At 43.4% G+C, this 13,365-nt stretch overlaps 1 protein-coding gene across 1 annotated transcript in view; it reads left to right on the plus strand.

Annotated features, from left to right (window-relative positions):
- Positions 1-5,510: 5,510 nt before the first annotated feature.
- The window catches only part of mtmr10 (myotubularin related protein 10), a 105,839-nt gene continuing 97,984 nt past the window's right edge, over positions 5,511-13,365 (plus strand). The window contains 1 exon segment of the mRNA XM_028823539.2: positions 5,511-6,290. Within this exon segment, the coding sequence (XP_028679372.2) occupies positions 6,234-6,290 (57 nt within the window). The 5' untranslated portion in view covers positions 5,511-6,233.

The following is a 13,365-nucleotide window of genomic DNA, read 5'->3' on the forward strand; positions in this document are numbered from 1 at the left end:
CTATAGTTATACTTACTGTTTGTGTTATGAGACGTATTACTGGTGTTCTTATTTTGTGTTGTAGCTCGGATTATAAGGATGTTGTGGCTACAATTATTATTAAGTTTGTTGTAATTGTTTTTCTGGTTGTGTGTCAAGTCTGATGTGGTTGTTGTTATTCATGTCATCGTTGTATTGCAGTTTTATTGTTGTAGTTGTTTTATGTCACCTATATTAATGTTACTGCATGTAATTTTATTGATATTTTCTCCATATAGGTATGGCTGTTAGTGTTATGGATGCTAATAAAAGTCTCTCCCTGTGCTCTCTTGCACTGAATATTTGTGGTGTTAACATTAATACAATACAATTTATTTCTGTCTAGCCCAAAGTCACACAAGGAGTACCACAATGGCTTTAACAGGTCCTGCCTTTAGACAGCAAAAGCATTCACTCTCTAAGATGACAAGGAAAAATCCCGAAAAAAAATACCTTGAATGGGGAAAAAAAAAAGGAAGAAGCCTTGGGAAAGGCAGTTCAAAGAGAAGCCCCCTTTCCAGGTAGGTTGGGGAGTGCAGTGGGTGCCAAAAAAAGGGTGTAAATACACTACAATACACAGAACAGAACACAAGTAATCCTCAATACAATAGATAGATAGATAGATAGATAGGAAAGGCACTATATAATAGATAGATAGATAGATAGATAGATAGGAAAGGCACTATATAATAGATAGATAGACAGATATGAAAGGCACTATATAATAGATAGATAGACAGATATGAAAGGCACTATATAATAGATAGATAGATACTTTATTAATCCCAAGGGGAAATTCACATCAATAGTGCAATAGAAATATTACAAATACAAAGCAGAATTCAACGATAGATGATGTCACATAATAGGAGTTGGATTTGTTCAGAGTCCTGGAGACCTCAGCCATCAAGCTGCCTCCCCCTATTGGCCATTCCACAGCTGACACAGCACAGGGCCAGCCAATCCGATGAAAGGACACCTCTACCTGATGATTCCTGCGATCCTGCATCAGAAGTGACTTTACCTTAGGCAGGCAAAACAACTAATGACTACTCAGAGAACTTATCATTAATATAACATGAATTACAACATTTACATTTATATGTATTTGCTTAGCACACGTTTTATCCAAAGCAATTTACAGATCAGTCAACATAATCAAGTAAATATTGGTCTGGGGGACTGTTAGGGAACAGGTGCAACAGGACAAGGTGACAAAACTGATCACCACTCGTGAAGAGCACAGAACAACATACAAGTGAAGAGCACGGAACAATATAAAACGTACAAGTAAGTTTCGATCTCTAAAGTATAAAAAGCGAATATTCATTGGATAGAAGTGCACCAAACAAGAGGGCCTTCAAACGCTTCTTGAACACACTGAGAGAGTCAGAATTTTAGATGGAGGTGATCAGCTTGTCCCACCAGGTAGAAGCTACACCTGAAGAGAGTCAGGATTGAGATCTGATACCTCACAGATTCATCGGCAAGACATGAGTAGTCAAGAAGGAGCAAAGGACCTCACAAGTGAAATCATACAAGTACTGTAGGTGAGGAAGACCCATTGAGTACTGTAGGAAGCTTCACGACTGTCAGGGTCAATTACCTTCATCAGGTGTCTCCACACGACTTGTGTAAGCACAGACCCTCTTTGGATTGGTCCCAGGAGTAAATCACATAAAACAACTAAATAAGGATAAGCTAAGGTAGTTTGCTATTAGGACAACGAAGGAATGGCTGCTGAAAATGGGGCATTGTAGTAATATGCCAATAACAACAGACCCTCTGGATTGTGCGCAGGAGTAACCACCGACATCTCTGCATTTTCTGCTCGTGACACGAAATTAACTATAAAATTGTGACATTATTCATGAAATAGCCCATTTTTTCTTCACGGTGTCCCTAATACATTGTTGATTCTGTGGCCTTAATCAGGCCCGGTCTTAGGTATTATGGGGCCCTAGGCGAAAGGGGGGTCCAGGGGCCCCCTGGAAGCTCTGTGAAATGCGTGAAAATTAGACCAAGGAGTCGATCCGGGGCCCCCCGGACGCCGGGGCCCTAGGCGGTCGCCTACTTCGCCTATGCCTAAGGCCGGGCCTGATTGGGACAAATAATGCTGTAGTATATTTAAGTATATATGACAATTGCTCACTCGGACAATTTGTTTTGGGGGCCCCCAAGAAGGCGGGGGCCCTAAGCTATAGCTTGTGTAGCTTATACGTAAATCCTGCACTGGCCTTAATACAACTTCAAACGCATAAAAAAAATGTCTTTTGGGGCATCCAGACTCACGGAAGGTCAGAAGATGGCACTCAACACTTTTGGAACAGCTGCACTCTACTGTATCATCATTCCGGGCATGGCAGGCACTGGAAACAGTTGATGTGGGCAAATTTTTTTTAGGATAATGAGCTCAATCTAAAAAAAAACATTTTGTCTGACCTAACAACAAACACCCCATACCAAACTCTTGTACACCGACACTTGGGATTTAACTAGTGTTACTGTCTGCCATTTGAAGACGTGCTTTAATTACTTCTCTTCCTTCCTTTTTTGCCTTTGTTTTGATTCCGCTCACAGAAAACTCTCACATATTCCATGAAACGACTGAAAATGGGTCTTTATCCCCCGAAACTTCCCAATCCGAATCGAGCCTTCAGTGTTTTGGTCCGTGCAGGAACATTTACTAACCCTCGATGCACTGAAGACATAAAAGAGCAGGACCACCTGCCATAACTTACGAGTAAAGACTGAGTTCAGACCTTAGTCATCTCGTGGAGCCTGTACAACTATGGGCCGGCCCTGCCTAAACCACCGTCCATCTACGTATAGGCACAGCCAAGGATCAGTCGCCAGGCCCTCGATTCGGCGGTGCGTTACTTTTTGACCATGTCGCAGCCGGTGGGCTTTGACTGAAGGGTCTATTTCTGTCGCGTGACGTGTAATCTTCTTTTGCATTGGGTCGATTGCGTTGCGCGACTTTTTTATGCGTGCGTTCCTATGGCTTGATTTGGGTTCTGAGTCGTCACTACATCAGGGCCAGAGGCTCGAGGTTGGCTGTGGGAGGACTGGGCTATGAAGCTCGATCCCGAATGTAAAGCACCGACATTTCCTGCTCCCGCACCCTTTTGTCTTGTGAAACTGCCCTTTGAGAAGGATTTCATGAACTCTCCGGATTGTTGAAGAAGAGCACTGCTTTGAGTTTGGGCTACGGGTTCCATTTGGCAGAAAGACACATGATTAGCAAGATGAGCAATTAAAAAAATTACGACGTGCAGACTCAGGGAAACAATAACCCAAATCAGCAGAGTGAAACCGCAGCACCAATCAGTTGTGCCACTGTTCGTTGCAGCGAAACCCTCTGTCGATGTTTTATTGGGCTTTTGCCATGCAACAAGTCAAGCACGGGGGCTCTGGAGTTTCACAGTGGCCTGGGGTGCACGATTACAATGCACACAAGGTCCACGTTACTTTGGATCCCCAAAACAATCACGGAGTGAGTGCGTCCACAACAGGTTGTAGAAAATGAACGTCCAACGGCTTTGCACCGAAACCAAAGCAAAGTTTTCGAATCGAAATTGCAGCCGACAGACCAAAGTTCTACACACAGCCGATCGATGCTTTTTCAATAGTCGTCGGAAGGAAACTCCGCCGTAGCAACGTATCTGTCACCTACACATCACACAGAATGATCATTTCAAATAGAAAATAGACACCCTGTAACTCGAGCGACGTTTTTACCACTATTTTATTATGAAAGACATTTCACAGTAGAATGCGAATAAAAATGAACAAGGCACAAAACAAAACCTATAAAATGAATAGAAACACAACGAATACGACTGTAGGGAAATTACGAATTTAAACAATAAAGTAGGCATACTGTCCACGCAATCGGGGGCGATACTAGCTGTTCTGAGATGACAATGCGACGTGTGTTCCTGAGTCCCCCTTTCTGTGTGCATTTTAAAGCAAAATATTCCTAGGAGTCAAAACCTGGACGGCTCCCCAAGATGACTAAGGACTGAACTCAGCCTTTCCTCGCAAAGCAATTAGTCCTGCTCTTTTATGTATTCAGTGCATTAAGTGCTAGTAAATCTTCCTGCATGGGAGAAAACACGTTAAGGGGGTTACGGATGTGTATCTCTCACTCATAACCTCAGATTGTGTTTTTGTGTTTATTCTGCTACCCACATGCCTGTTCCTCACACTCTTAAAATAAACAGCTCTTTAATGCCATTTTATGGTTCTTTATTAGGGTTGTGTTGTTTCTTGTAAAAACCATTGCTTGATAAGGAACCATTCCATTCAAGGGGCTCTGCATGTGAAGTTGGTTCTTTGGGCTTTGAAAAACCTTCCTAATATGTGGGAAACACGGAAATCTTGAATATATAATAGGCTACCTAATAGGAAAGTAACAAATAAAGAAAGCCTGGACTTAACCTGTTTGATTGTATGCAGGAAGAGTTCTTTTAAAATCACAATTTATGGTTATTTCACAAATCTGATGCCGTCTACGGCGGTGGGTTGGCGCCCTGCCCGGGATTGGTTCCTGCCTTGCGCCCTGTGTTGGCTGGGATTGGCTCCAGCAGACCCCCGTGACCCTGTGTTCGGATTCAGTGGGTTGGAAAATGGATGGATGGATGGATACCGTCTATTTAGCATTATTTTCTGTTTGGAGCCGTTCCAGATCTAAATAAATACATGTTCTTTCCAGAACCTTCATGTAGATCAGTCTTTTGGGAATCAAAAATGGTTTTCCTATGGTATCACTCTGAAGAATCGCTCTGGCACCTTTATTTTTAGGAGATTACTACTTGCTGTTCTTATGTAACGTTTACCTGACTCCTAAGCTTTGGCGTTAGGTTTTCTGTGCTTTCTTCATAATGCCTATGAGGAGCCTGAACAATGATTTAAGCTACCCCCTACTTCCACCTTAAGCCCCCGGCCCCGGTGAGAAACAATACTGCACAGACATCAGAGACATCACTAAGCTCTGTAGTGCTCAGTCAGGTTTTAAGGAAAAGATTCCACATTCCGCCTGAAGTTACAGTAATAATATAAGAATGAATCCTCCTTCCTAAGCAGGCTGCAATGAGTTTCAGCCATGAGGTTACTGGCCGTATTTCATGTGACAATGTCACAGTGGACTTTGCAGCAAGGAAGTCCGAGAAGGTGAAAGTGTAAACAGAAAAGTTCTCTTTGCCATTTTATTCCTTAAATCTTTTGAAATGTCAGCTGTGAAAGCTCCACAATTATTGTGTTATGTTTATGTGATGTATACAATGTACATATACTTTCAGAGTTAATTGTATTACGTTTGGCTAGCATATTTTTGTGCATTTGCCACAAATCACCTGTTTAAGTTATTATTATTATTATTATTATTATTATTATTATTATTATTATATTGGAATGTTAATTTCGGAATATTGTTTTTTAATACTACAGATACACCTTATCGGTTTGCTCCGGCCCCGCTTCAAGCCCTGGGTGGATTGAAAAATGGATGGATTGAAAATACAGTTTGTGAAAGTTGGAATAACCCCCATCCAGCAGATGGCAGCAATAGACCACTGCTCATGATCCCATCCTGCCACAGTTCAAGCGACTCATTTTAAAGAAACAGGACCGAAGTTGCAGTGCTCGCCTGCCGGTGGAGTCTTCCCATTCGGCAGGACTTGCGCTCTGTTCGGTGTGTGAGTTGTTCCGCGTGCCCACTAAGTTTCGCCTGGAATTTGGACCTCGTGTCTTCTGTCCCTCATGTGCTGCCGTAGTACGTTCATCAGTCACAATGGCTGAGGCGCCACCGTGCTGTCAGGCGTGCGGAAAACCCGGATTCACGCCTAAATGTAGTTCAGATTGATGCCACTATAGTCCATCGGATGTTTAGTCTCTTCACCCAGATAAAGTAACCAGAGTGACAGACAAAATGGAGACGATCAATGGGTGCTAATTCTCACGACACTCTCGCGGCCTGAGCTGTGTGTTCGAAGTGGGGGAAGAATCAGCCCACTCCCTCCTCCTTCTCCGCCTCCTCCTCCCTCTTGACTCCGAGTGAGTGGACGGAGAAACACTCTTCATTCTGCTACATCGATGGGAGCTTTGAGAGGGGATTTCTCTCCGATGAAGCCGAACACTTGCTTGTCCAGTGTCTGTCCAAAAGGCAGTGCCCACTGACGACTGCGTTTATTTCGGGCACTTCTAACGTGACCATGTTTTCCGTGAAGCCACCGAAGCCAACTTTCAGATGTTACCTTCCTCCACAGCAGGTACCCGTCTCCTTTTTTAACTGTTATTTATTTGTTGCTTATGTTGCGAAAGTCAACGTCTGTGTAGCCGTCGCGTGTTTCATCGGGTGCGAGTGGCTGGCTAGCCGCGACTTCGCATCGACTCGGTGACAGATTGGGCATTTTAGTGGCGCCGTGCCATCTTTAACAAGTATTACCTTATAGAAGTTCGGCTGTTTTCTCCTCCATTGTTTTGAACAATTTAGTTTTAAATTCACCTCATAAAAGCCAGCAGTAGTGCTGCATTACCTATTGATACCGAGGTTGAACAGACACCGAGCATTCCTTCATCCATCCATCGATCCATCATCTGAATCCACATTTCTGTTTCGCGGTCACAGAAAGCATAGCCCCGCAAACTCAAACTCATACACATCGGGCCAATTCCTAGTGACAAGGAAGGAACATGTCTGTGATCTTCGAAAGGAAGCTCCATTCCTTCATCCTGTCTCGAAATCCACGGACTACTGTGTAGCATTCATTCTAATAAAGTGATCTCTATAGACCTTAAGCAGTTTCGTGATGCCTGGGATTCCAGCAGCTGGCCCACTCCCTTGAGCCCAGGACATCAATGGTCATGAAACTGAAATTAATTGGGCAATGAGGACACAGCACAGGAAGAGGCAGGTGTAAAGGTGTATAGTGTTTTTATTGACCCACAACCAAAATGAAAAAGTGAAGTGCAGGTTATTTAAATAAGTAATCTTTGGTGAAAACAGTGGCTCTCTGGAGGTTAAAATTCGGTTGGACAAATAGTCCAGTAAACCGGTTCAAAGCTAGGGTAAAAACTGTGCTCTCATATCACTTCTGAGCTTTTGTGTTTCCTTCTGAAACCGAGGCCTCCTCAGCTCACCCTTTTTCGTTTTCACAGCATGAGAAGACTAGGCACAGTTAACCCTTTAAATCTGATTTGTGCCCCCACTGTCATCTCTTAGCATCTGAGAGGGCCCCGCAAGCCCTGTTCCTTCCTCCTGCCCCCATCCTTTGGCCATTAGCAGGAGCCCACTCTGAGCAGTTGGTCAGTCCGTCTTGTATCTCGGGCTCTCATGACGAGTGACCCAGTCCTGTGAGTGCCATCACTACTCCACTTGGGGCAGCATTCTTGACTGGCTGCCTTCTCCCCATAACAGGACAGACCCAGCCACGATCCTGATGCACCTGTTCTTTTCTTTATCCTTTCCGTTAGCCTCCGTCTTTTCAAATAATTCTGTTTAGTCTAGTCCACGGGTGTCAGACTCAGAAGGCTGTAATGGCTGCAGCTTTTTGTGTTAGCCGCCTTCTTAATTAGTAAGTAGTGACATGGATGGATAGATAAAACTTTATTTGTCCTCGGGGTGAATTTGGCTTTTTTACAGAAGCTCATTAAATAAAAAATACATGGTATGTGTGTGTACGTATATATTTATCTTTCTATGATCTAAACACACACCAGTATGACTAAAAAGGAAGAAAATTTAAAGGAAACAGACTTCTGACTTGGCAGCAACAGTCATAGTGAGACATTATGCAGACGTATTGGTCTGTTGGTGTAAAGGAGCCCCAGTACAGTTTCTTGACACACTTCTGATGAATAATTTCATTGGCTGAAAGTGCTTAGTGCCGGTGTGTCAGAGAGAGGATGTGCAGCATTTTCTCGAGACAAAGATTAATAGGACTCATATGCCAGTGATACGGCTAAAATATGGTATTGCCGGTGTCTTCTTACGAAAGCCAGTGGGGCAGCAGGCACAAGGTGGGTCCACGTCCTCAGCACTGGGTAATTCTTAGGAGTTAGCTGATGCTTCTCCATGTTTGTGAACATAGTAAAACTGCTAGGGAGTCCTTGGCTTGTTTTTAATCCCGAAGACCACACACTCGGCTTTTTGTTCATAATGGCACTCAGTTAGGCTTTAACAAGGGTGGCTCAGCCGCCTGCTCGCTTCGCTCGCCTACCCCCGGCGTTGGGTATCCTGAAATACATTAGTCGAGCTTGTTCGTCTTGGAGCCGTGCCCGCTCTGCTTGTGGCATTTCAGACGCGCGTTGTAGGCGCCTGCGTTCATTGATTTTATCCAGCCGGGCTCGTGTTTGTATATCTGTCAGTCGAGCTTGTTCGTTTTGAACCCGTGCCTGCTTTGCTTCCGCAATTTCGAACGCGCGTTGTAGGCGCCTGCGTTCATTGATCTTATCTAGGTGGGCTCGTGTTTGTATCGTTGAGCTGTATTGTGTTTGAATTCGGTGTAAAGCGTTCAGCCGTTTGTACAATCCCAAGCAGCACATTACTCCTAACTTCACCCCGCAGTAGTGCCACTCACAATATGGCGGTGACGCCTGCGCCTTCCGTAGTATCATTGTGGACCTGTGGGGCCGCCGTAGCCTCTTCCGTTTGACTCTGGGTTGCAGCGCAGAATCCTCTTTTTTGTATGGCTGTGTCGTTAGTCGTTAGCTATGGGCGCGTTGTTGCTTCATTTCTCATTCACGTCAGTTGAGCTCTTTTGTTTTTGGGCCGTGACTCCTTTGTTCGCGGTGGATACGACTTCGCGTGCGGTCTATGAGACGCGCGCTGTACGTGCCTACGCAGTATGTCTCATGGTCCCATCGACGTGTACCTGTGTCCATGCCATCCGGTTTACCATTCTCGGTTAGTAATATGGATTCTGTCCTTTGCTGCTACCTCCAGGGGGTCCAGAGTGTGTCCCATAGCTGAGCCTGCCCTTTTAATTAACCTGTTGATTTGGTGGACCTCTCTTGAACTGTTGTTACCTGCCCAGCACACCACTGCATAGAAAATTTCACTGGCCATCACAGAGTTGTAGAAGATGTGAAGGATGTCACATCCCACATTAGAGGAACGCAATCTCCTTAACACTTTGAGGGCTGAATGTTTTTTTTTCCCAAAAACTCAGTTTTCTAAAAATCACACAAAGCAATGTGTGCCGTGGCCGCCAGTTCACCAGAAATGCGGAGGGGGCGGCTGCGGCAGTCGCAGTTGCAGTGCATCACAATCTGATTTGTACTTGTTGTCATTGTAAGTGGGGGTCCTCCCAGGCGAACTATATCGTAGGTGCATCCGCTACATGAACCCGTTCAGCTCTATGATCAGCTGGGGACTAATCAGCTGATGTTGGTACCTCACATTCATTTTCAGTCACTGGTATCAAAATTGGAATCCAACAAGTCAGAGTCCAATTCAGCAATAACATGCAAAACTGAGTATTTTGCTTTATGCATTCGCTTCGATCTCTCGGCAGATGTCAATGCCATTTTTGCTGTTGTTTGCTCCACACTACTCACACGAGCGCGGGGAATTTCGGTCAGACCAATGAAGCTAACTTTCTAGCAAAGACAGTGCAACTAAAACATGACGGAGAGTTTTGCCACTGTTTACAGTTTATTACCACCGTCAACCCGTCCTTTTGACAAAAGTCAACATCCGCCCTGATAAAGTTAAGGAAAGTTACGAGACCAGTCCAAACTGTCATTGGTGTTGCCCCCTGAGATTTTGTAGCAATGCACCACCTTTCCATCCGCTCCCTGAATAGTGACCGGACATAGATGCACTTTGATGTGACGAAAGTCAGTAACCTGTTCCTTGGTTTTGCTGATGTTAACATGGAGACAATTCTCTTTGCACCAAGAAACAAACATCTGCACCTTACTCCAGTAATCTTTTCTCATCCCCTTTATCATTACACCCCATAAGTGCCGAATCATCTGAATATTTCTACAAGTAAAATGTTCTGGTGTTATACAGGTAAAATTCCGTTATGAAGAACTGCCATGGACCTAAAAAATATTTTGTTGTAATGAAAATTTTGTTGTAATGAGATTCTGTTTTTGTCACTATAGTGCTTTCTTCAACTTGCGTCCAGGCATTTGCAATCATTTAAATAGCTTCTTTCTCATTAATTTTAATCTCCTCCTGTCTACAAGTTATGCTGACGAGAATTTTTCTCAGCATTTCCTTGTGATAATACACTTTCAGGGTGCGAATGATGCCCAAACCCAATGGCTGAAGCACTGCTGTGCAATTGGGTGGGATGAATTCAACGCGAACATTATCGAAATGCGGAAGCATGTTGTGGGCAGCACAGTTATCACTCAGAAGCTGAATCATCCTTTTCTTCTTCTGCATATTGTAATGTTTCTTAACTCGTTTGAGATCCCCCCCCCACTCCCCACCCAATGGGAACGACACGCTGAAGTGCGTCCCGAAGCGTGATTGCCACATCTGCGTAAGATTGTTTGTCCGTTGCCAGGGCAGGGCAACAGCAGACACACAGAGCTGCAGTGAGGCACCACAGAAGTGAATCCTAAAAGATCGTGATCGCACTACAAGTCCCTGTCTTACACCCCAAAACATGAGGCTGAGACTCAGTACTTTAGCAACACCAGCTTTATTCAGCTTGAAACAGGAACAGCACGGTTATTTATTGTAGCGTGATCTGCCACTCTGCTATACACAGACACAGCAGTCTGGCAGGATTGTGACAAGGTTAGTGGCCAAGTAATCCTGTTACCTGCATTTACAATGTTCCTTGGATCACCCATCGAGATCTTTTCTGTTTGCTTCAGTGCTGAGCCGCATCAGAGCTGTGAGCCTACTGTTGCTCTGGCAACAGATAAACAGTCTTCCACAGATGTGGTGATCGCACTTCAGGACACTCTTTGGCGTGCTGTCCACATTTTCTTGAATGAGTGCCGCATTAATAGGAATGTTTCTTGAACGAGCATCACTGAACCACATAAACTGCTTTTTCGACGTCTTCAAATGCAGTTCGCATACGTTTGCAGCCCGAGATTTTTCTTCTTTATTTGCTCGGTTGTTCAAGAAAGTTGACAGGGTGGATGGCGAAAATCCAAAATTCACTGGCAATGTCTTTTTTCTTTTTGCCGCAATTGAGGGCTGCAAAAATGTAAAGTTTTTTTTTTCTCTAATATGAACTGTTATCATTTTGTCGTGTCTGCCGTTTCTATAGGAGGGTGACAATGAGTTAAATTCCAATGGTTGTTTTTCAAATGTTGACGAGCGATAAGCAAAAGGTATCACTGAAAACCACCAAAAACAAAAACAGCAAAAAAAAACAGTATGATGAAAGTCCGAAGAAAGAAATTTTTTTTTACAGTGTTTCTGTTTGGGGATCGTTGTGCACAACTGAGCTGCGACCACAGAACTAACTGCTCGGTGGATGATTCATTCAAGCGTTTCAGGGGTCACTTCGTTATAATGAAAGTATCTGCTGAATGTACTTCATAGTAACGAGATTTCTATAGACTTGTGTCATATGGGGAAACTGTCGGGACCATAAAAATACTTCGTTGTAATGAAAATTTTGTTGTAAAGATACTCGTTGTAACAGAATTTTACCTGTATTTATAGTTTGAGATGTACAGAGTAAAGAGATACGGAGATAAGACTATTTTCCTTGTGGTGCTCCAGTGTTTCTTCCTTCCATATCAGAGCCTCACAAAATGCAGTTTTCAGGGCAGACAGTCCATTATCTAGGACAGAATAAGCTCATCCACCTGCATATGAGCTTAAGCCTTAGCAGTGATGGCTGTATTGTCTTGAGCCTAGTTATTGAAGTTATTGCTGATAAATAAAAGACTTTTTTGCCTTAATTATAACTGAATTACTTATATACCTTTTTCCCTTAAATGGTAGCCAAACAAAATAGAGAGGCGAAGGAGGCCAATAGATAACCAGCTGACTCAGGAGTCTCAGGCTGTCCTGAGGGCCACCATTTTCACTCCACTCAATCGCCTATTTAGCTGTTAATGAAACCCGTTCTTTAATTCTTCTACTTGTTAGTGATTTCATTCTGTCACACCAGTCATTTCCAAAACTGATTTTCTTTTTTTCTAAAATCACCATTCTGTTGCTTTGCAGATCATCGCAGGTCAATGTTTCTCAGACCTTCCCTTTTTTCTTTTTAGATATTTTCTTGAGATAGATAATTGTATGAAAGACTCAGGTGCAAAAGGTATCTCAGTTAGCCCGGTCATCTGTTTGGCTCGCTTTGCATCTCATTATTGTGTTACTGTTGTTTAAAAAAAAAAAAAAATATTAAACAGATTGAAAGAAAATAAAAATCAAGGCAAAACTGTACTCTCCATTAACGTTAATGATTGGATCCTTAATCAAGAAAGTGGCCGGAATGAAAAGCAGCAGCCACTGTGCCTCAGGGTCTAGATGCTTGCCTGTGTCGATGGAGGTGATCTAGCCTTAAACCCCTGCCTGCATAGCTGAAACAGGCCATGTTCCTCATCAAGGAACGGGGGTAAAACTGACTTGGCCTTGAAAGTGAGCGGCATGGCATGGAGTTGATGTTACTGAACCGCAATTTGCTGTGACGATTTCAGATGTCAGGGAGTGATTTTTCCAGTAGATAAGCCTTCAAATCCCTCAGGTGCCTTCGTCTGAACAGGAGTTTCTGATTCTGGATATCGAGGGCCTGGAGTTTTTTGACAATGCGGTCCATCTCACCGTCGGCCATTGTCTGCTTCCGCTTCGTGTCCTAGGAAAGAAAGAGAGCGAAAGTTAGAGACCATGATCATCATCATCATCATCATCAAGTTCTTCCGTGTAAAGCCTGATAACCATGTGGACTGATTGAGGTCTTTTACAGTATGTTAGGTACAATGCCTAGCAGTGGCTGGGTGGTCTCGTGGCCTCGGAACCCCTGCAGATTTTATTTTTTTTTCTCCAGGTGTCTGGAGTTTTTTTTTTTCTGTTTTCTCTGGCCATCAGACCTTACTTTTATTCTCTGTTAATTAGTATTGCCTAATTTTATTTTTTATATTTTGTCTTTTTCTCTTTCTTCATCCTGTAATGCACTATGAGCTACGTCATTTGTATGAAAATGTGCTATATAAATAAATATTGTTGTTGTTTACACCTGGCATTAACATTTATTTTCTGTCTGGATATTATTTACATCTGGCCTTAAAATGTCTCTGGGCAGAGATCTGATGTCACCTTTCTAATGCAAAGTTCTGCTTATGTGGTTCTAGTATGCAGATAGAAAATGCTTTTGCATTTACATTAGAGGTAAATGAGGTTGCTGTCAGTTTCTGAAC

The sequence above is a fragment of the Erpetoichthys calabaricus genome, chromosome 17 (genome assembly GCF_900747795.2).
Source record: "Erpetoichthys calabaricus chromosome 17, fErpCal1.3, whole genome shotgun sequence".
Lineage (NCBI taxonomy): Eukaryota > Metazoa > Chordata > Cladistia > Polypteriformes > Polypteridae > Erpetoichthys > Erpetoichthys calabaricus.